Genomic DNA, 23,340 nt, shown 5'->3' with positions numbered 1-23,340 from the left:
GCTGCCCAACATTTCATGGAGAGCGATCGCGTGTATATTAATTAGACGAGGGCTGCGGGTATTTTACAATTCCGAACCGAGCTCCGAAAGGCCAGACGTTCTGTCCAGGAGCGTCTCTCCAGGCCCTTCAGCCGCACCCACTGCCGGTCCTGGAACATCCCAAGCCCGCACGCGCCCAGCAGACTGGTCCATCCCAGATCAGCTCAGCAGGTTTCCTTCTTCTTGCAACTCTCCAAGAGCTCGGTCATGAAGGAAATGTAGACAATGGCCAGGCGTAGCGTCTCGATCCGGGACAGCCTTTTCTCGTACGCAAAAGTGGGCACCTTCCTCCGCAGCTGGTCGAAAGCCTCGTTGAGATTGAACATCCGCTTCCTCTCACGGATGTTGGCTGCCTGGCGCTGGGCATAGGTGATCACCCTTTTTCTCTTGGGACGGCCCAGCAGGGGGGTGCCTCTCCCGTGCTCCTCTTCCTCCTCCTCCCCCTCGTCTACTTCACCCTCCTCTTCTTCTGGATCCTCCTCAAAGCGCGCCAGACCCCTGGGTCTTCCCTCCTGGAGCATAAGGCCCCGGTCCTCGTAGGGGACCCCGGGCGAAAAGTCGCAGAGGAGAGGGTGCCCCGGGGAGGCGAGGGACAGGTCTGCGACGAAGTCCAGCACGGTGGCGTCCACACAGCTCTCCGGATAGACCGCCATCGCGTCCTCTTGGCCCTGTGTCTCATCGGTTTCTCGCAGGGAGGGGAGAGACTGGTAATCGGCTTCCTAACAGCCCTGAATCTGATGCGATAGCATCAACGAAGGACTGGGGAACATTAATATTTATAACTAAACTGATAACAGGATTAGTCCCGCCGATAGGGAAGTCTGTGACGACGCCCTCCTCTCGAAACTGATGGAAGAGGACAAGCGTGAGCATGCCTGGAAGACTCACAGAAACAGGCCTCCAATTCTGAGAGCCATTTCGCTGCGCCACCTGGGACAGTTCCTTCTTGGCAATTACCCCCAGCTCTTACCTGCTGTGCTTTTTGTGTCTGTCCTCACTCCGTGGCCAACTAATATCCTTCAGGCTCCTTATCTCGTGTAGTTCTTTAATTTAGATTTGGCTTTTCAAAGCGAGGATGTTTTCCACCTCTCTGGCTTCTCCTTAGCTTCCGACTCGGAGATTTGAATCTTGCCACCCGACGCCGCCAATGAGTGTGAAACAAGTGCATGTGCTTTTAATGATGTCCTGAAGAGGGGCCCTGTCTGCTAGGGGTCCAGGGGAGCTGTTTGTCTGGTATCCCAGTGCAGCGGCTCCTGAAAGGCAAGATCTTCCATTAGCTTAAGTAAGCACGGCTGAGGGGCCCAGAGCGCATTCCCCCAGTCGCTGTTGGAAGCGGCCTTTCTTCGTCCAGGGCATTGCAAACATCTCTCCTGCTGCGTTACAAACCCTGACTTCCCAAGTCTGTTTTGTCGTAAGCAGCCTCACAATTCAGACACTTGACTTTCCTTTCCCTACCCTTATCTCCGACTCATGTAAAGCAGAGGATTTTACTTCGAGGGCAGAAGTTATTATGATGACAATATATTGCAAAGGGGAGGCTCAGCATATTTCTCAGAGCTCGCTCTAGAGAATAATCCCAGCGTGGGGCGGGGGGCAAAGCAAACCCTTCCCAAAGCAACTGCGAAATCCTTTCAAAAATGTGATTTACCCTTTGGTAAATCCATGGGCCCATCAGCTTGCCCTCTGTTAAGAAGTTTTTTTTAATTTTAAATTGGTGACCGATATTTGTGAACAAAGAAAAATCCCAACCCTTCCATCTGGCTTATTTCCCTCATTGATCTGCACCACCCAACAAGATATAAGAGCAGAAATAATATTTTATTGAATTATATTTATGGGAGATTTTTGGTTATCCTTAGATCATTTTTCAAGATGGAAAAGAAAATTCAAATTTGTTAAAATGAAAATAAAATTTTGCCGATTTCATATTATCTTTAATATTTAACAAAGAGGGGTGCGTTTTTTCTTCTTTGTTTGCCAGTAACTGTATTTAATTATTCAGTATAGGGAATTTTAAGAAGACATGGTGGGGCAGAACAACTTGTTAGAAAATCATTTTAAAGATCTGGTAGACGAAAAAAAAAGCTGAAAAAAAAAAAAGGATGAGGAAACGGACACCTTGGTTTGAGAGGGGAAAACAATCAACATGCACATCAATTCCTATTAAGGAGGTAAGTTGTGACTATGATGGTTCAGTTAGTACATTGGACAGCTCCCAGAAGCCCCCTATTTCTAACAGGTGAGCTCAATTCGCTTTTTTCTTCCTAGATTCCCAGTGTATATTCCCAGATACCATTAAAGCGGTACTGTCCAGAATTCTTTTTCTTTTCCTTTTCCTCTTTTTTTTTAAACCCACTTGTATCTTAGCTCCCCTTGCTCTTTGCTCCTTTAACTAATTTTCTTTTTCCTTGCTTGTGTTTACTCTTCACTCTCCAACTTTTATTGTGATAACTTAGGCAGATAATTGAAATGTATATTCCTGAAAGATGTTAATGAGAATGAGGTCTTTGATTATAATTTCTTATCTGGTTTTTACTAGACTTTCAAAGCGAAGAATGAAAATTAAAAATGAATTGGAATTTCAACAATGGCTAAGGAACAAGTAAATGGGAGAGTTAATTTTTGTTTTGACAAGCAGTAACATGCTTTCTAATTCTCATATAACTTAATGTGTTATTACATATTTGGACCAATTTTATAGTTGATTTTTAGTTGTTAAATGTTTCTTATGACATATATTCCATTTTAAATGTATAATAAGTGGATTAACACCTCACCTGGTAAGAATCTAGCTTTGCAACAAAATACTTTAGGGCACCTAATTAAAAGAAACATGATAAAATTTAAATTTAAAAGTTAATAAAATAGGTATGATGCTAACATGAGACACTAAACAGCCACTTTTCTTGGACTAAAATTCCTTATGATTTTATCCAAGGTTATGAATATTCCAACAAGCATATCACAATAAAAACTGTAGGAAAATTAATGGAACCAACACACATGATTGATTTCAAATATTAAAGTATTGAGGAATTTGTAAAAATGTCTTAGTAGGTATATCTTTAGCAATAATTTAAAAGTACTCTCTCTTTAATTTCATTAGAAAATCCTAAAATAGATACTTCTGTTTATACCACAATAATTTCAGTTTACCTTATAACATTCTAATCCTGGTGACAGAATTAAAGCAAAAGTGTTAAAATCTAAGTTATAATGATCAACTCTATTTTTGGTTTGTAAATATAATCAATTACAGAACACAAATAAGTGAAATTGTTTTCTCTGCTTATTCTGAAGCATCTACTTTATTTAAAGATGTTTTTGTGTATTGTGGTTTTGATTTGCATTTCCCTGATGACAAATGATCTGCTCTTTAAAATATTAGTATAACTAGGTTCTGGGTGAATTACATGTAACTAAGAATAAGAAGAGGCAAAGTTCTTTGAGAGAGCAGACTTCTACTCAGCGGGGTGCTTCTCAATGTCAAAATTCATTCATTCAAAAAAGAAGGCTGCTGCTTTGAGAGGCTCATCTTTTCTACCCTCATTTCCACCTACACCACTTACGTTTTGCCACAGAGACATGTGGCAGGAACTGCTCATTGTTCTCTAATATGTACTTGCCCTTTGCCTTTTTAGTGATGGACCACCCACACATACTTTAGCGGGACATTTATGCCCCACCACAGTCACGCCAGTGGGATAAATGAGAAGTGAAACGTGCAAGTTAGAGTTGGTCTTCTGAAGACGAAAACACTTGCCTTCCACTTGGTCTTTTGCCCTCTTCTCACAGCTGGGAATGTGGGTACTTTGGTGGTAAACTAACACTGACCAGGTTGACAAGGACATCACTCTATGCCAGGGGCTGGATTAACTTTTCTGGGAAAGGACCAGACAGTACATATTTTAGTTTTTGCAGACTGTATGATCTCTGTCATAACTGGCCAACTCTACAACTGTGGTGTGAAAACAGCCATAAATAATACATAAATGAGTGAGTGGGGCAGAGTTCCAATAGAATTTTATTTACAGAAGTAGGTGGCAGGCAGAATTTCATTCTCAGGCTGTCATTTGCTGTCTGCTGCCCTAGGGGATGACAGAACAACAGGAAATCGAACTTGAAGTGATCTAATGGAGTGGAGCGTACCTCTCAAACAGAGTAACATATGAGAAAGATCATTCTTCCAGTGTACTGGTTCTCTTATTACAGTGGTGTGTTTTCTGCTGGGAGAAAAGATTGAACAGATAGATGTGCAACTTTAGATATGTTTTAAAGCATCATTTAAAAAACTGCTTAAATTGGTTTTTAAATCTTTTGCCTCAGATTTTTCCTATTCATATGAAATGTTTTTTCTCTTAATATGGAAGTTAGCCTTGAGACAAATCTATTTTCCAAATTTCTGATTATATTAGTTCTTACATTAGTGATTGTTTGAACCCTCTCCAAATTCATCACTTCTTTTTGAAAACATGTGGAAAATTAGAGAGGTGTGGAGGAAAAAGTATCCCTCAGGATGTTATAAACTACTACCCCAAATAATTTCCCTTTCTCCCCTCATTTCCTAGACTATATTTTTGCACATTATTTTTTATAGTTACTTTCTTTTGAAATAATGTAGGTTTGACAGTCATCTATAAATTCATAAGTTCTGTGTATATTTGGAGTTTAAACATTATATGTGTGATTTGCAGTGCAATCAGCTGAGCCATACCAGCCAGGGCTGATTTTGCAGTTCAATAATTTTTCAAAAGTTTTTTGCCACCTTACTCATCATTTGTGGTATGGAGAAAATGTTAATATTAAGTGGAAACATATGTAACTGCCAAAAATCAAGCCACTTTTAATCTAACAATGTGGGTCATTTAATTTAGTTAAACCTATTACGTATTTTCAAGGAAACTTCCACTTAAGAAAATGGAATTAAATATATTAAAATTAATACTACACATAAATGTACTACTTGCATCAATATATACAAATTATAATCTGTTATTCTATTGTATGCTAAGTTTATTTTACACTAAATTAAAATCATGTACAGTTTTTTTTTTTTTTTCCAACACATTTTTATTGAATGTCTATGATGTGCCTGGTCCGTGTGGCATTGATTTAGGAGTTTGGTATACATCAATGAACAAAATAGGAAACACCAAAAATTCTTTATTGCGTTGAAGGTGGTAAGTGCTATGGAAAAAATGCTACGTATAAGTGAGGGTCATGAGTGCTGAAAGTTGGGTGCAGGTTGCTATTTTTAATAGGGTTATCATGTAACAGTCTGATTGGAGGTAACATTTGAATGAATACTTGAAGGCAGTATGGAGGCAGTTAAGTGCATATCAAGTGAGAGTGTCCAGGCAGAGAGAATGGACATTTCAGAGACGGTAAGATAGATGGATGCCTGGGATACTGGAGGAACACCACAGAGGCCATGAGACAGAAAGAACCAAGGGACAGAAGAAGATGAGGAGATGAGGTCGGTGTGGTCCTATGGGCCAGGGTTGTATCACATAGGGCCTTTTCAACCATTTGAAGACATTGGCTTTTACTTTGAGTAAGATTGGGATCCACTGAAGCCCTTTGAAGATTTACTCACTGTTAAAAAAAACCCTTTGGTTAATGTGTTGATAATAAATTCTACAGGGAACATAAAGGAGAGAGGGAGACCTGACCAGATGATCCTACAGCAACCCATGATTGGAGTGGTTGCTGTGACATACAGTGGTTATATTGGGAATATATTCTGAAGAAAGTCCAAGAAGATTTGCTGATTGTATGGGGGAAGGGGAAGAAATGAGTCAAGGGTGACCCCAAGGTTTTGGGTTTGGGTCTGAACATCTAGAAAAAGTGCTGTGATCAGTGAGAAGAGAAAGACCCCAGGAGAAGCATATCTGGGGCAGCATGAATATCAGATCATCTTTGCATAATTTTCAAGTTTAATATATTTATTAGATAGTCAAGTGGAGACATGGAAGAAGTTTCTAACGCTCTCAGGGTCAAAGTCATAACCATGTTTTAAAAGGCACTATTTTACACAACACCATATTTTCCCACGCTAACATCTAGAAGTCATGTCTTACTTGCCTCCTCCTTCACTCTGCTTTAGCTATTTCAATCTCTTTGCTGCTCCTCCAACGTGCAGGCACATTATCTGCCTCAGTCTGTCTGCATTTCTGTTGCCTCTGACTGCAGTGCTCTTCTCTCAGCCACCTATCTCCTCCTTACATCCCAGGGCAATGCCAGCCTATCAGGGAAGCACGTCCTCACACCTTAATAGAAGCCAGTACTCTCTCTCCTCTGTCTGGCACTCCTTAGCCCTCTTACTTTCCTTACTTTCTCTCCACAGCACACAAAGCTCTGACACAGCATATATTTACTTGTTTGCTTGTTTACTTCCAGTTTTCCTCATTAGAATATGAACTCCAAATGGTAATTATGGAAGGGCACTGTCTGGATTCCTCTTTCAACTGCAAGGATTGCATTCAGCTAACATGCTCCCAATGCAGAGCCTTAGGGAGCTGCTGCAGCATTCAAGCTGAGGCTACACATTTTCCCATCAGCCTCAGCACAAAAGGCATACTAGGGCCTGGCCATTTCTACCCAGTGTAGGACATCTCAACAAATACTATTTCTCTATAACTCCCTATTGTGTTTGCTATTTTTTTTCCATCTCTGCATCAGAGTTCAAGGTTCTTCTTGCACAGATTCCATTCTCCTTCTCCTCCTTCTTTTCCTTCTCCTCCCCTCCCCATTGTTCTTCTCCTTGTTCTCCTCTTTCTCTTTCTTCTTCCCCTTCTCTTCCTCATCTTACCCCCCTCTTCTCCTTCTTGTCCTCCTTCTCTTCCTCCTCTTTCTTCTTCTCCTTCTTCGTCCCTTTCCCCTCTGCTCCTTCTCCTCTTGCTCCTCCTTCTTCTCCTTTTCCTTCTTCCTCTTCTTCCTCTCTTTCTCCTTATCTTTCTCTTTCTTCTCCTTCTTCTCCTTCTCCTCCAAGGGAGGAATTCAGAATGGTAAGTGGAAAAGGAAGACAAGCAGTACCAGTTGCAGTCACAAGAAGAACTGCAGTGATGGGGCTCTAGTTCCTTCTACCAATCTCTTAATTTCAGATTTATGCTCACAAGGAGACCAACCTTGAACCCTGGAGAAGTTGTCACTCAACACTTGCATGGAGAGGTGAATCCATGTGGCACAGAGTGAACTGTGGCAGCCATGGATGTGCACTGCTCATATCTCCCATCTAGAAAGGACTTACTCAGCTTGAGAAGTGCAGTTGGCTGACAGTGTCCCTTTGCACTGTACTGCCCACTGTATAGCCTGAGCCACTGTCCCATGTGCCTCACGGTCTAATTCTCACTGTGTAGTTTTGCTTCCTCACTGAATTCCTTTCGCAGGTGTCAAATCTGTATCACAGTCTGGACACTTCTTTGGCTGGTTCTGCTCCCCTCCTCTTTATCTTACAAACGCATCACACCACACACCTCCATCCCACACACAGACATTATTAACCTCCTTCATTCTTAATTGGGTCTCAGCATCTGCTTCCTGGAGGACCCAAACTGACCTGCTCCATGAGGGCAGGATTTTCTCTTTTTGATTCTCAGCTGAATCCCCAGTGCCTTCAACAGTATCTTCCAAGTTATAGTCACCTAGCAGAAAGTCTAATCCAATATTTCCTCAATAATTTTCAAAGGGTTTCTATGAAATTTATATCATCAATGTTATTTGCATTTTGTTTGGAAGCTTTTGATCACCCTTTCTTCAATGAAGAATACTGTATTGGGTTCACTAGGTATTTTCATTAAATAACTTTCTTTAAGTAAGGACATCCAGGGCATCATTTAGATTTATTTCTGTCCTATATTATCTCTTCTAAATTTAAGTGATTTAGTTAAGCTTAAAAATGCTGGCTGTATCAGGACTAACAGCTTTGAAGTGAAAGGCTCCCTAACCATTTTCCTGCTTCTTGACTCACCCATCTTCCTTGGGTAGGGTTTCCTGGTTGTTCTGCCACAGTCTTTAGCTTCTTTGTGGCTTCTTACAGCTATCATTTGAGGATTACAGAATCTCCATATTGGTGAGTATCATGGATGGAGAAAACCATCATCATGGTGGAAGCTGCTACTGTCATTATCTTTGTGGTCCTGAAAGATGATGACCTTCCAGAGTACTCTCTCAAGTGTTGCTCTATGTCTACCGAAAATTCCAATGTTTGAAACAAATGTCCCTTCATCCCATTCAAGTGGCACTAATATCATTATCAGTTATCTTATTTGGCAAAGTGGTTTGTTACACAATTTTGTTATCCACTTCTTAGACCTCTTTCAATATATTGCCTCAGAATTTCACACAGTTCTCATCCAAATTTGAGAGCCACCCTGGCTCACCCACATACCATTAACTCAAGGAACCTTTAAAAGTAAGCTGCCACAGCTACCAGTGGCCTGATCAATAGAACTGTTCTCATCTCCTTACATACTATCCCACGCATATATGCAGTCTCAATGTATCTATCACTCCAGGATTCCGAACTTAGTCTCTGTTACTCCAACCTGCATTTATGATTATGTACAATGGATTTGATTTGTTATTCTTCCCCATGGCCAGTTGGAAGTGGCTTTTGGGACCATGATCTCCAGATTGGCTCTCTTCAGTCAGAATCCACTCCTAGGAAGATCATGATAAACTTCTTTCAGTTCATCACAAGGTAGAGTGAAGATGGCAGACATGATTAGATACAATACTTAAGATTCTAAAGAAAAAAACGGTCAAACAGTTTTTAAAGTTTCTGACAATTTATCTGTACTTTAGAGGTAAAACAAGACTCACAAGATTTGTTTTATTTTAACTCTAGCTCAGTCTGATGACTTGGACATTGTTTGGATATCAGGTTTGCGCTTGGCATGCTATGGGAACCAAAAACCACGTAGGAAAAGTGTGAGCTAGTTCAGTGCTGCCTTTGGAATGAATAGAGTATACAACATTGAAAGCAATACCACAATATTGTTAGCCATTGTCAATTTGCTTTCTCTCATCTGAGAAGAAACATCCCCAACAAACATGATATTATAATGGAGTAGGCCTCGGGGAGGAGACTTTTCTAGGTTTCCCTAGTGTCCCTTTTCTCCTCGCTCATTTTCCTCTCCTCTTCTTGCCATACTTTTATTCAATGACTCCCAGATCTCATAATGATCTCCCTTTTCACTGGGCCATAGGATCTGTAATGATTGGTACTATAATATTAACATTAAAAAGAGTCACCTGGAGGTTCGGGCCCCAAGGCTGTTTGCCTTGGCCAAGTGGGCCCGCGCATGCCCTCTTCCATCCCCTGGTCTTGGCGGCTGATGACTTGGCAGCTGAGCGTGCGCTGTTGGGAAGCGCTCCTTCTTCACCCCAAGGGCACCCGCTGGGCAGGTAGGCCGGGTCCAGGGAGATAGGGGTGCCTTGTGGGCCACCTACAGACCATGCTGGCTGCCAGCTGACCTAATGTGCCCTAGCAGCTGTTTTGAGGACTGAAAACAGGGGCTCCCGACTTCCTTGTTACTGGGCTCATTTAGGGGCGCTGAGTGGCCAGCTGGTCGTATCACCACAGGCCTGCCCCTCTGTTTTGGCAGTGGTCATCAGAGGGGTTTTGGGGTCTGCAGTGCTGGGGTTGAGAAGGGCCAGGGACTTCCAGGTATGGCTGAAGCCTTGCTAGCCCCGCCTGCTTTGGGGGCGGGGTGGCAGTGTCTCTGGGTTCACCATGCAGATGCTGGGCTAGGTGGGCAGCTGGGGCGTGGGGACTTGAGGAGGTCGTCAGTGGGTCATGGCAAGGGACCCAAAGCCCTCCGTGTCTCCGGCTGAGTCTGAGATGTCGTGGGCAGCATGTCGGTAGACGACAGGGTGGGCAAAGATTTGCCAACTCACGTGGGCGGCGTCTCCTCCGCTGGGAGAATGGCGTCTCCCGCCTGCTGCTGGGACCTGGCGCAGCTGTCGTTGTGGGTCTGGGGACGCAGGTGCTGGTGCCGTGGGAAGGGCCTTGGGGTGCTCAAACTCGCAGGACGATGGGAGGCGCAGGTCTGTGTTGTATGAGTAAGCCAATAGCCCCACCCAGGGGTCAAGCACCGTGTCCTGGGACCACGCAGCAGGAGGCTCAGGCTGGCCCCGCTGGTGGCGGTGAGCGGTGGCTGCGCCTTCTGGAAGGATACAGACGGACTAGTTCCCTCGCTGGAGTGTGGGGAGCCCACCTTTCTGGGCAGCCAGGGCGTGGTCACTGCGGAATACAGTGCTATTGAGCACTTACTGCATATTAGACACTGCATGTGCTTTCTGCCTCTTGTCTCTTCTCATCCATGATATGGATCCATTCTAGATCTAGGATTTCTCTTAATAAGCCTCAGTCCAGACTGACATTTCCTTACATTTCAGTTATTGGTTTAACTTTTCATCATCGATACCAAGAGGGAGCAATTCTTTTTCCGATAGGGTATGGCTATGGTTAGATTCGAGTAAAGTAGTGGATTGGTTGTATTACCGCAGTAAAATGTTTGCCGGCAGTGTTCCCTTTCAGGGTCTTCTAAGAACAGGTTGATTTTGATGAATGTTGGCATCATTGTGGGATCGTTTACTTTACACCCCGAAATATGTCATTTTAGGATCTTAATCTATTAAAAGAAATGAAGAATTAAAGTTCATAGTGTGGTACAAAAGTCCTGAAGAAATCAACTGAGATTTTTTTTGTAGTAACACTAATTACCAAAAATAAAACAAAAAACAAACAACCAAACAAAATATCCCACTGGCTTTTAGGAAGAGCACAAGGCCTCTCCCTAGCCCTTCTCTTACTTCATTTCCAAGGAGGAGAAGTTCTGGTGCAGATTGTAGGGCATTTTATTGGTAGAGCTTGCACAGGCGGGGCTTCTGCTCACCTGGGTATTTTCTTCTCTTCTCACTGCTCTTTATTACGGAAGCCCTCACATGTCAACCTGCCCTCTGGTTTCATGTTCCTTCCTGACTCTGAGTCTCTTTTCCTTCTGAGATTGGGGGTGGTGGTGGTGGTAATATTTTAGACAGGCCTTAAACAGAGATTGGAACAATACGAAACTTGATTTTGATTTAGGATAGTAACCCTCATGTGATCTGTAGACCACCAGTCTCAGAATTAACTGCTAGCTAAAAGGCAGATACTTGGACCCATCCTAGAGTTATGGAATCAGACTATCTGGTGGTAGACAGAGTTGGCCTTACCCAGGATATTGTTATACTCACTCAAGATTTTGGTTCATGGATTAAATCTAACAGTGGTTCTCAATCTTGGCTGCATTTAAGAATTACCTGTGAATTGAAAACTATTGATAGTGGAATAATATTCCAGAAAAATTAACTCACCTCTGAAACAGAATTCCCCCAAGTGACTCTATTATGCAGGTACTGTTGAAAATTTCTGAATTAAGAAAGTTGTATTGCCTAAATGGTGACATCTTACGTAGACTTTGCTTTTATTCTGACCTCATGGTATGTGGTTTAATGAAAGGTAGATTCTTGTAGAATCAATCAGTTCAGTCAATACTTCCAACAAGAAGAAAGATGCAATACATTTAGAACCAATAATAACACAAAAACTGGAATACTTGTGTTGAAGTCTTAGCCTGTGAAACTTTTTTTACATACATTATACAAATAGAAATTTGGTCATTTTAGCTCAAGTTATTCTACTATTATTTTGATTTCATTGATAAATACTGATAATCATGAAGATGTTAATTTGTTTTATTTGACTCTTAATCATTTTATTTTCATTAACCCATTAAATGCTTAAACAGATTAGGATATAAATTAATAAACAGATGAATATTTTATACTTAATATGCTAAGCTTAATCAAAATTATATGGGTTGAAATAATGTTAATATAGTCAGAAATTATTTGCATAATATAGGAAATATTGCAAAATGCTATAATAAGGTTACTGAAAATATATAAAACATCTTGAGGGCTTAATAATATTTTAGGTTTATAAGAGACAAATGAAGCAGAATTGAGAAACAAGGTTGGTTTAATGAGTGACTGAATAAATTGTGACGATTTAAAACTAGATAGAGATTTGTTCTGATTTCAGTTCCCATTTTCATAAATCTACAATTCCATATTGCTTTGATTCAATATCTGCAATTGTTTCCAAATGTTCTTGAAACTCATCTTCATCTCTTTTAATCCATGGGCCATATTATTATCAACCTAAGGAGCTTCTCTGGCATTCCTCCACACAAAACCTTCAATTTGCTCATTATTTAAAGTTGTTATTCATGTCATATGAAATCCTTTTAGTACCATTACAGGCCCTCCAAACTTCCTCTGTCTTCTAACTTACCATTAAGCCTTACATGCATGCTCCATCTTAACCATGTCAGGAATATGTTTTTTCTTTCCTGATTATTTGCCTTTGAGCATGGTACACCCCGACCCCCCGTCCTGAGTTACATTATATTATGCATCTGCCCAAAATGTTTCATATTTCCTAAGTTGTCTCTGAATATCTTACCCCAATGTAAATTATTTTTCACTCTGCAGCTAAAAGTGATTATTTTAAAATTGCAAATATAATCAACTATCCTGCATATATCTGCTCAGTGACTTCAATCATTCTTAGGATGGAATTATAAATCCATATATGACTTACATGGTGTTCAGTAATATGATCTCTGTCAACCTCTCTAGAGCCAACTATCACCTTTTCTCTTTGTTCTAGACATGCTTGGACTCTTTGAGTTTTCTTGGGGTAGGCCATAGTACTCCCCAGACCTTCTGATGTGAGACATTTTCTGTACCTGTGGTACCATATCCTTCTGTTTTTTTCCCTAGTTCTCCAGGTAGAAAATGAATACAGAGATTGTGTAGTTAATGTTCTTTTAAAAAACAAAGAATAGAGGGTTTCTACTTTTGTGGATGGTGGAGTAATAATGGGCACTGCATTTACCCTGTTGTATGAAAAAAAAGAAAAAAAAAGAAAAAATATTTGAAAATCATCTAAGAGAGTAGGATTTTCAAACAATCCTCAAAACTTTTCTATATCATACAACATGCTATTGTAACTTTGGCCAATCAACTAACTGCCACACATTTCTTTGATGACACCACATCAGTAACTTTCATTTTATGCATATTAGATAAAATCAAATGCTCCTCAAAATGAATATTAGGCTTAAATATAAAACCTAAAACCATAAGACTTTTATAAAAAACATAAGAGAACATCTCTGTGATCTTGAATTATGCAAAGATTTCTCAGATGTGACTTCAAAAGCATGATCCATATAAATACCAAATGATAAGTTTGATGTTACCAAAATTATAAAACAAACAAACAAACATGATCTTCTAAAGACACTGCTAAGAGAAAGAAAAGACAAGCCACAGACTAGGCGATACTATTCATAAGTTTAATATCTAAATACATAGGATGTGTCTTTAAAATATATTTAACACTTGGGCTGCTTCCATATCTTGACGATTGTAAATAAAAGCAGCCCAAGTGTCCACCAGCAGATGAGTGAATAAAACAGCTATGGGATGTTTACACAATTGACTACTACTCAGCTATAAAAAAGAAGAAAATTTTATCCTTTGCCATAGCATGGATGGACCTGGAGAACATTATGCTAAGTGAAATAAGCCAGTCAGAGAAAGACAGATACCATATGATCTCACTCACATGTGGAATCTAATGAACAAACTGAAGTAACAAGGAAAATAGAGACAGACTCCTAGATGGAGAGCAGGATGACAACAAAGGGGGTGGGAGGGTGGTTAGGGGATAAAGGGATTAAGCAAAAAGGAAAAAGGACTCATGGACACGACAGCAGTGTGGTGATTACAGGAGTGAGGGTAAAGGAGGTATAAGGGCATTGAATGGTAATGGAAAAAAAGACAATAAAAATAAAGAGTATATTTTAAAATACTTTCAGCCCTGGCTGGTGTGGCTTAGTGGATTGAGTGCTGGCCCATGAACCAAAAGTTATGGGTTCGATTCCCAGTCAGGGCACATGCCTGGGTTGTGGGCCAGGTCTCCAGTTGGGCTGTGTGAGAGGCAACCAATCGATGTTTCTCTCACACATTGATGTTTCTTGTCCTCTCTTTCTCCCTCCCTTTTGCTTCTCTCTAAAAGTAAGTAAATAAAATCTTTTAAAAAAAAGCTTTCTAAACTCAATTATAAAAAGAAAACACTCAATAAAGAGCTGAGCAAATTTTTGGAAAACTAACAAAAAAAGTACATTCATGACAATAAACACATGAAAAGAGGCTCAGTGTTATTAGTCAATAGGAGAATATGCATTAAAACCACAATATGATCTTACCACATGCCTATCAGATTGGATAAATTAAAAAGACCATATTAAGTTTTGGTGAATATGTGCAGAGACTAGAACGTTTATACTCTGCTTATTGGAATGTAAAATGGTATTACTACTTTGGAAAGCAATTCAGCAGTTTCTTAAAAAGTTAAACATATACTTACCATATGACCCAGCCATTCACCCTTAGATATTTACTCAAGAAAAATAAAGGCTTATGTGTTATACAGGAATATCTATAGAGCTTTACTTTAATAGCCCTAAACTGGAAATAATTTAAATGTCTATCAACAGAAGAATAGATAAATAAACAGAAGTGTATCTAAGGAATAGAATATTACTCAGCAGTGAAAAGGAATGGACTACTGATACCTGCTACAACATAGATGAATGTTAAAATAATTATGCTGAGTTAAGAAAAACAGAGTAAGAGAAATTATAGTTTATGGTTTCACTTATGTAATGTTCTAGAAAATGCAAATTAATCTATAATAACTGGAAGCAGATCAGTGGTTGTCATTGGGTGAGGGTATGCAGTTGGGACGAAGGAATTACAAAGGAATGTCTGGAAACTTGCTGGTGATAGATATGCTCATTATTTTGATTGTAGTCATAGGTTTGCAGATATATACCTATGTCAAATCTTCTCTAATTGCATTTAAATAGGTGCCACTTATCTGTCAATTCCACCTTTAAATAAAGCTGATTTAGAGAGAGACAGAGACAGAGGAAGAGAGAGAATGTCTAATAAATAAGACTTCCCTTCAAGTACTCTAGCTTTCCTGACTTGATGAGAGGTGCAGTTACTCAGCAGACTGGTGCTCAGCCAAGGATAAGAATCACATACAAGGAATTTGAAGAAGGTGGTTTCTAGTGGCTTGAGAATAAATCTGGGTTCTCGAGGTATATACCTAGGAATTCCCCAAACCTTAAAAGTTGTTATCAGCTTAAAATTCTGGTTCATGGTTTAATTATGCACTTCTTGAATTCAGTCTGTCAGTTTTGTGCCACTGACAATTGAGTGAGATTGCTTTGTACTCTATTGTTTAGATTATGCATATAACAATACAGGTAGAGTGTTGTGGAATCCAATTTGTAACTGCCTTCATTGTTTTCGGTAATTCTGGAAAAAGCCTTCTATCATAATTTTAAGTTAGTTTTTTAATGGATTACATATATTGAGAAAACTCTTAAAAATGTCTTTTGATTACTTTTATCATCAGTATATAACCTAATGCAATTGTCATCTTAAATTTTGATGAAATATAATGTGATTCTATTATTTTGGATGCTTGGAAAGCCTTCCTATGTGGTGAGCAATTAAATCTAGGACCAATGGTTTTAGTAAATAGACTGAAAAGTATGAAAACCACACAACCCAAGTAGTTATATAATACTAAACAAACTTTCTGAAACATATTTTTAGGGCTATATTCAGTCCAAAAACCATGGACTCAGCAGTTTTCTTACGGATTATTTTTTTGATGGCTTAATATTCTGGGCCTTGCATGATTTAAATTATAGTTGGAATGCTTTGGAATTTACATTACTATAAAATTACCTTCCTTTCTGTTCAATGAGTATTGTTTTTGATTAATATGATGGTCTTTAACCTACCTCATATAAGAAAAATTATTCAGACAATAAACTCATAACTATCAACAACTGAATCTAAGAAACAAAAACAAACACAAACTAAGCAAACAATCTGAACAGGACAGAGTCATAGATATGGAAATCATTTGGAGGATTATCAGCAGGGAAGGGAGAGAGAGAGAATGAGGGAAATTGTGCAGGGATCAAGAGGCATAATTGATAGGAATAAAATAGACAAGGGGATGTTAAGAATAGTATAACAAAGGGTGAAGCCAAAGAACTTAGGTGCATGACCAATGGATATGAACTAAGATTGGGGGCGGGGGTTGCTGGAGGGAGGGGGATCCAGGCAGAGGGAGGCAAGGGGGGAAAAATTGGGACAACTATAACAGAAAAATCAATAAAATATACTTTAAAAAACAAAAAAAAAAGAGAAAAGTAAATGAAAGAAAAAAGTACACTATCGTTGTTATAAAAAATCTATTTGGTCATATGCTGTATACAGAGAACATCTCAACACACATAAGGAACTTGTAATAGTGGGTGTCCTAGGTAGCAGAAGAAAGAGCTGGGGATGAAACCAGTATATCCTTCTATGACTATTGAACTTTGAACCATTTATTTTTTTAATTAAAAATAATTTAACTTTAATTTTTAATTAAAATAATAAACTCGCTAAAAAAAGAAAAAGTTATTCAGTTATTATGTTGAAGGATACCCAAATAATTGCAGTTTTAGACCACATAAAATGCTGTTTAGTATTTTTTGACCAATAAGTAGTATTAGATATGTTTCCCGTCAAATATGAAATCTATATTATTATAACATTGCTCCTATAACAATATTAGGTATTGTCTTCTTAACAATCAGTAATGAGATTCTCTCTAACTTTTAAGAATTTGGTGGATAGTTCTTAATAAGCTATAATGATTAGTCCTTTTTCTAAAGAGTATAATAGGTTTCTAAGTAGTAGATTGTTTATATCTGAATATTTGTTGTTTATCTAAATTCCTATTATGAGGTTAAACATGGATTTATTTTATGATTTAACTTTTGCTCATTTATGCTGCCTGAGACCTGAACTAGTAGTTTGTAAGAAGTAAAGTAATAAACAATGTTTTATTTAGATATTCATATTTTGATCATGGCTTAATTGTACAAATTGGTTTCATTTTAACATTACATTGGCTTTTTCCAAACTTACCTTTTGTTTAAAAACTAGCATGCCAGTTTTACTTTTGATTTTTGTTTTCAGTCATATCATTCTCTTCCTCTTCATTCTTCTTTTCAATTGACGTAAGGGACTTAAACTACCTCTCAGTTGAATAAATACTCTAACCTCTTGGGTAAGTCTTCCTTCAACTAAATCTTTACAGGTAGAGTCGTAGTTCAGCACCATTCCAAAATTTCAATATAAGCACATCTTCAGTCTCTTGAAGCTTGAAATGATTTTCAGTTCTTAATTTTATTTAAGTATGATTATTTTCAAGATCTTCTACTACATTCTTTCTGCCTGCCTTTTTTATTTCTATGTTCTAGAACAACATTATCTAAAATAAAACCTCATCTGTAATCAAACCTCTTCTGTACCTATAACAGAGATAGAAGCTACATGGTAATTTAAACAGGGGAAGTTTAATAGAAGGAGTTATAAAGCTAAGAAAGGAGAGTGACTATGAAGGTTAGAGAGCTCTAAGAAATACATTTGAGCTGAGGGAAAGTGATCAAAGAAGGATAACCTTGGAACGACAGCCCTACTCCAACGCTGAGATTCAGACTCCCTTAGGGAAGATGTGGTTTTAACTCATTTGATGGCTGAGAGGTTTTCCAGGTTGCCTGGGTCAGAGACAGTCCATAGTCGCTGATCACTAACAAACAATGCTGGGTTGTGTGATGGAGCCATGCTTGGTAGGTAGGTGCTCAGCAAGAGCCAGGGGACTTGTGTAGGTGTGAGACCTGGAACACGTAGTGTCTCTATCAGTGGGCCTGGGGCGGGGCTCTGAGGTTGCTAATAGCTGTGCAGCAAGAGCAAGATAAACCCCAAAGCTCAGCACTCAGAATCAAGAAGAGGAGTCCCCTTCATCCTGTGATATTCCTCTAACACCCTCATTTAACAAAGTTTAAAAGCATATGGACTACAAAGATGAAATGCTGTAAGAATCTAGACAGTTCTTATAGAGCAGGTACTAAGAGGGAAATTTAGAGCTTAGAGGCAATAAGTTGGTAAGTAACACATAGCCACATATAAACATAAACAGGTAAAATTAGTATTAATAATATATTGAATGTGATGTCAAAATATTATTTCAATATTTAATTAATATAAAATTGTTAATGAGATATTTTATATTACTTTAGTATTGCATTAAGTATTAAAACTTCAATATATAATTTGTAGTTATAGCATATCTCAATTTGGACACTAAATTTGCATTGAATGCACTTGATCTATATTAAAATTCATAAAATTTAGTTAAAAATATCCATATATCCAAATTGTTCTAAATATACTTAAAAATTTTGCAAACCTTAATTGAAAACCCAAACTCATTTCCTTTAATATTCACATTCACATTAATAAAACTGATTTATCTCTTTTACAGGAATTGATATGAACTTAAAGCAAAAACGTAGTTTCAAACTTGTATCTGTCTAAGTTAAATAAATTCACTAACTCTTGTGATAACATAGTATTATTAATATTGAATTTAAAATGGTATTGCAAACTTAAAAATTAACTCTCAACTTATCAACAAAGTGTTCTTCAGAATTTCTTATAGATTTGCAGCCAGTTTACATAATGCTGTCAAAAGCAATTAAAATCTTCTGCACATAGACCCATGTTAGAAAAATGTATTAAAACATTATGATTGATTACATACGAAATTTCAGTTTTAACATAAATTCTCATACTTGTACAGCTATGTTACACATAAGCTTTTCATTTCCTGGGTGGTTCAACTTTAACTCATTCATATGCAATGTGATATGGATTATAATTTTTATTTATTGATTGACTAGAGAGAGAGAGAGAGAGAGAGAGAGAGAGAGAGAGACTTGTTGTTCCACATACTTATGTATTCATTGGTTGATTCTTGTATGTGCCCTGACCAGAGATCCAATCAGCAACCTTGGTATATCCAGACAATGCTCTAATCAACTCCAACTGAGCTATACAGCTGAGGCCAATATGGGTTATAATTTGATAATCAAAAAACTCACCATGATTTTAAAGAAATCATACTAATTTGAACCTAAGGAATAGAATTATTTTATAATGAAAAGGGGTCTCTTGATCTTCAAGCTTCTGCAGATATGAAGCAAAGCAAATTATTCAGCTCTAAACAGGCCAGAAGACAGAGTCAGTAGTCATGGTAAATCACTCTGAGGCAATTGGTCTGGCTTTAATCAAGGAAAATTTAGTCATATTTCAGAATTGTAATAATCTGCAATTGTTACAAGCCTTCCTTTCTCCTCTATTTTATTCTCAATTTTATTTATTGTGGTAAATTACACATAACATAAAATTTACCATCTTAATCACATATATATATTTTAATACATATACTATATGTACTATACTTATATATATATTTAATCCTCACATGAGAGTATTGATTTTAGAGATAGGAACAGGAGAGAAAGAGAGAGAGAGAGAGAGAGAGAGAGAGAGAGAGAGAGAGAGAGAGACATTAATGTGAAAGAGAAACATTGACCCGTTGCCTCTGTAAGCATCTCGAATTGGGGGTAAAACCCCAAACCTTTTGATGTATAGGACAATGCTCCAACCTATTGACCCACTCAGTCAGGGCTTAACCATTTTCAAGTGTGCACTTCAATGGTATTACATTTATATTGTATAAACATCACCAACATGCATCTCCGGAACTCTTTCCATCTTCTAAACTGAAACTCTATATGCATTAAAGCAGTAACTTTCTAATTCCTCCTCTCCCTATTTCATGGCAACCAACATTCTACTTTATGTCTCTATGATTTTGACTATTCTAAGTAGTTCATATAAGTGGAATTATATAATATTTGTCTTTTGTGACTGGCTCATTTCATTTAACATAATGTTCTCAAGGCTCACCTACATTGTAGCATGTGTCAGAATTTCCTTCTTGTTTAAGGCTGAATAATATTCCACTATATGTATATACCATTTTATTTATCCCTTTGTTGATTGGTGTATACTTGGATTGCTTCTATGTTTAAGTGGTTGTGAATAATGCTTCTATGAAATATGGGCATATAAATATCTTCTCAAGACCTTGCTTTCAATTCTTGTGAGTATATACACAGAAGTGAAATTGCTGGATCATATAATTTTTGAGGAATCACCATATTGGTATTATAGCAACAATACCACTTTAGACCTCCACCAACAGTGTACAAGGGTTCCAATTTTTATTAATAAATAAATAAATAGATTTTTTAGGTGGAGGGGCAGGGAGAGAGAAAGAAAGGAAGAGAAACATTGATTAGCTGCTTCTTGCAGTGCCCCTACTGGAACCAAACCACAACCTAGGCTTGTACCCTGATGAGGAATTGAACCAGTGATCTTTTGCTTTGCAGGATGATGCCCAGCCAACTGAGCCACACTGGTCAGGGCCAAGGGATCCAATTTTTTTATAGATCTTGCCAACACTTACTAACTTAATTAATTATTTTTTGATAGTAATCATCCTAAGGTATATGAGGTGCTTTCTCATTATAGTTTTGATTTTTATTTTCCTAATGATTAGTGATGTTGAGCATCTTTTCATATGCTTATTAGGCATTTGTATATCTTCTTTTTTTCCAAGTATATCTTCTTTGGAAAAGTATCCATTCAAGTTCTCTGTCTAGTTTTGAATCAGGTTTTTTTTGCTTTTGTTTTTAATTATTGAGTTTTAGGAGTTCTCTATAAATTCTGGATATTACTGCATTTCCAGATATATAATTTGCAACTGATCTAGCCCATTCTTTGGATTTTCTTTCTGATTTGTTGGTAGTGTTTTTTGATGTGCATGTTCTTTTTATAACTTTTATGAAGTTCAATTGGCCTGTTTTTTCTTTTGTTGCTGGTGCCTTTGGTGTCATATCCAAGAAACCATTGACAAATTCAGTGCCATGAAGCTCTTCTTCTCTTTTCCCGTCTAAAAGTTTTGTAAGGCAGAGGCTGGCAATGATGGGGGAAGATACAACAAAATGGCTGCCATTCTCTTCGTCTGCATCTCTGGGATTAGAAGCAGTAATCAGCAATCAGAACACAGACCCCTGATATTTGGAGGACAGAGTCCTTTTATCTACTGTGGCTCCTGCAAAATGCATATAAGCTGCTCCTAGAAAGCCTGCCTGTCTGCCTGCTATGCCACAGGGGAGTGAAGATGGATAGCTGCTACTGTGCTAAGAGCTGAAATTGACTAAAATTAACTGTAATTTACCCTCCAAACCTTCAGTAGACTCCACAGTTCCAAAATAGTTACATCAGAAAGATTCTGCAATTTTTTATCTAGATGGGAAGACAGATTCCTGGTGCTTCCTACTCCACCACCTTCTCTGAATCCTCTTGGAGTCAGTATGTCTTTTCGATCAACCTCTTAAAGTGGTTGTTTGGACATCGGCCATCATTTAAAATCTGTTTTTAAGAGCCCAAGTTAAATTAACTTGAGCTGGAAAGGTGTGAATAAATCATGGAAGACCAGCAGACCCCTTTGATTCTCTATTATATATTATTATTCTCGTAGTCGTAGGCAGCCGTCCGTCTCGAGAGATGATGGTGTAGCTTCTTAAGAGTCTATCTGCACCGCCGAGAATGACTGTGCAGTCCAACTCAGGAGTGACACGGTATCTGTCTCCTCCCGTGTTAAATCGACATCTTGCGATGACGCTGGAGTGTCCTCTCCAGTGAAGCTGAAGCTACAGAGCCTGGGCAGGGTGATATGGAGGGTCTGCTGTTGCCCATGCAGCAGACCCCCCCTCTCTTCGCAGCTGAAGGGTCCAAGGGAAAGACGGAGTCAATACAGCTTGGGTTCAGGTGCGCCGCAGGAGTTGCCGGTGTTGACTACAACGTCAAACCGCCTTAGGGACTCCGGCTCCGGATTTTCTGTCGGGGTTTACTCCCTTAGCCTTTCCCCTGAAGAGGTATGCCGCAAGGCAGCGGAGGTTTTTTGGAGTCAGAGTTTTCCTTCTCTGATATTATTATTATTCTAATATGACTGAATTTTACATACAATGATGTTCTAATAGTTTTATTTGTCCAATATGACATTTACTCAATGACTATTGTATGTATTAGTCTCTGGAATGGAATCTATAATATCTAGCAATTTATAAATTTAAATTATTTTTTATTTTGGTTTTTCAATTACAGTTGTCCCCTTTTCCCCTAATTTCTCTCCCCCACCCAACCCACCCCCTCTCCCGCAATCATATCCCTCCCCGTATAAATTTAAATTGATGACACTAATTAGATCATAATTTGTCTTATTTGGTCAAGAGGGTTGAATCAAACACAACTACTCAGTTTATAACAAATCATTGTCATTGGCTATGCAAGGCTTCTCTGTTTCTTTAAAAATTTACCCCCATTTCATCAGCAATTTTCCTTCTATATCCTCAGCTTTATGAGCAACCTTAGAGTGTGTTTGAGGTGTATCATTCTGTTTTTATTTAATCTTGTAAAATCTATTGTGGATTTTTAGTTTATATATGGTATTGTTATATAGAACTAATTTTGTTTCTCTTCTTCTATTTAGTGTCTTTTTAAAGATATATGTTATTGTTTTTATATCTATTCAATATTTCCCCTGCTCCCACAGTAGTTTACAGTATGCACGTACAGCTTATCTATCTTATCTATCTCCTTTACCAATAGTAGACTCAGAGATCTCATATTCTCATCACAAACAGTCCTGTACAACTTCCCTGTGGACTACATCATAAATTTTATTCAGCCAAAAAACAGTGCTGTTAATGCTGCATTTGAAATAGCCTGAATTTTTATACGTAACTTTAAACACTCATATCCTAGGTTACTCCCTGGGAATTTAAATTAAAGGCCATAGGAAGAAACCTTTTAATCCCAAATTAAGGGGCCACTGATTTTCCCACAGACTTACTAATGAAGTGAATCAAGCCATTATGGTCTAAATTCTATGTGAATATTGAATATTGTTTAAGTAACCATTAAAAAATACTTTGGAAAGAAAAATTCTTCCATGGAAGTGTATGATAATGGTTGCTATCATTATAAAGTCATTTGAGAGAGCTTGCTATTTGCTATGCAGTCTATCAAAACTTCTAACTTAAAAACAATATTTTTATGTACTATGAAAGAATTACCATTTTCTTCCCTATAATCTTGTTATGCTGGCATCTTTTCCAATTTATCTGG

The 23,340-nt window shown here is 38.2% G+C and overlaps 1 protein-coding gene across 1 annotated transcript; it reads right to left on the bottom strand.

The window, feature by feature from the left end:
* Nucleotides 1-203: 203 nt before the first annotated feature.
* On the bottom strand, nucleotides 204-852 carry FERD3L (Fer3 like bHLH transcription factor). The gene has a single exon (XM_090287813.1). It carries the CDS (start codon nucleotides 690-692, stop codon nucleotides 204-206), a length of 489 nt encoding a protein of 162 aa, XP_090143939.1. The 5' UTR covers nucleotides 693-852.
* Between the last annotated feature and the right edge of the window lie 22,488 nt (nucleotides 853-23,340).

The sequence above is a fragment of the Furipterus horrens genome, unplaced genomic scaffold (genome assembly GCF_987537825.1).
Source record: "Furipterus horrens unplaced genomic scaffold, mFurHor1.1.pri manual_scaffold_9, whole genome shotgun sequence".
In the NCBI taxonomy this organism is placed as follows: Eukaryota; Metazoa; Chordata; class Mammalia; order Chiroptera; family Furipteridae; genus Furipterus; species Furipterus horrens.
The sequence above is the reverse complement of the archived record's forward strand: the minus strand, read 5'-3'. Positions and strand labels throughout refer to the sequence as shown.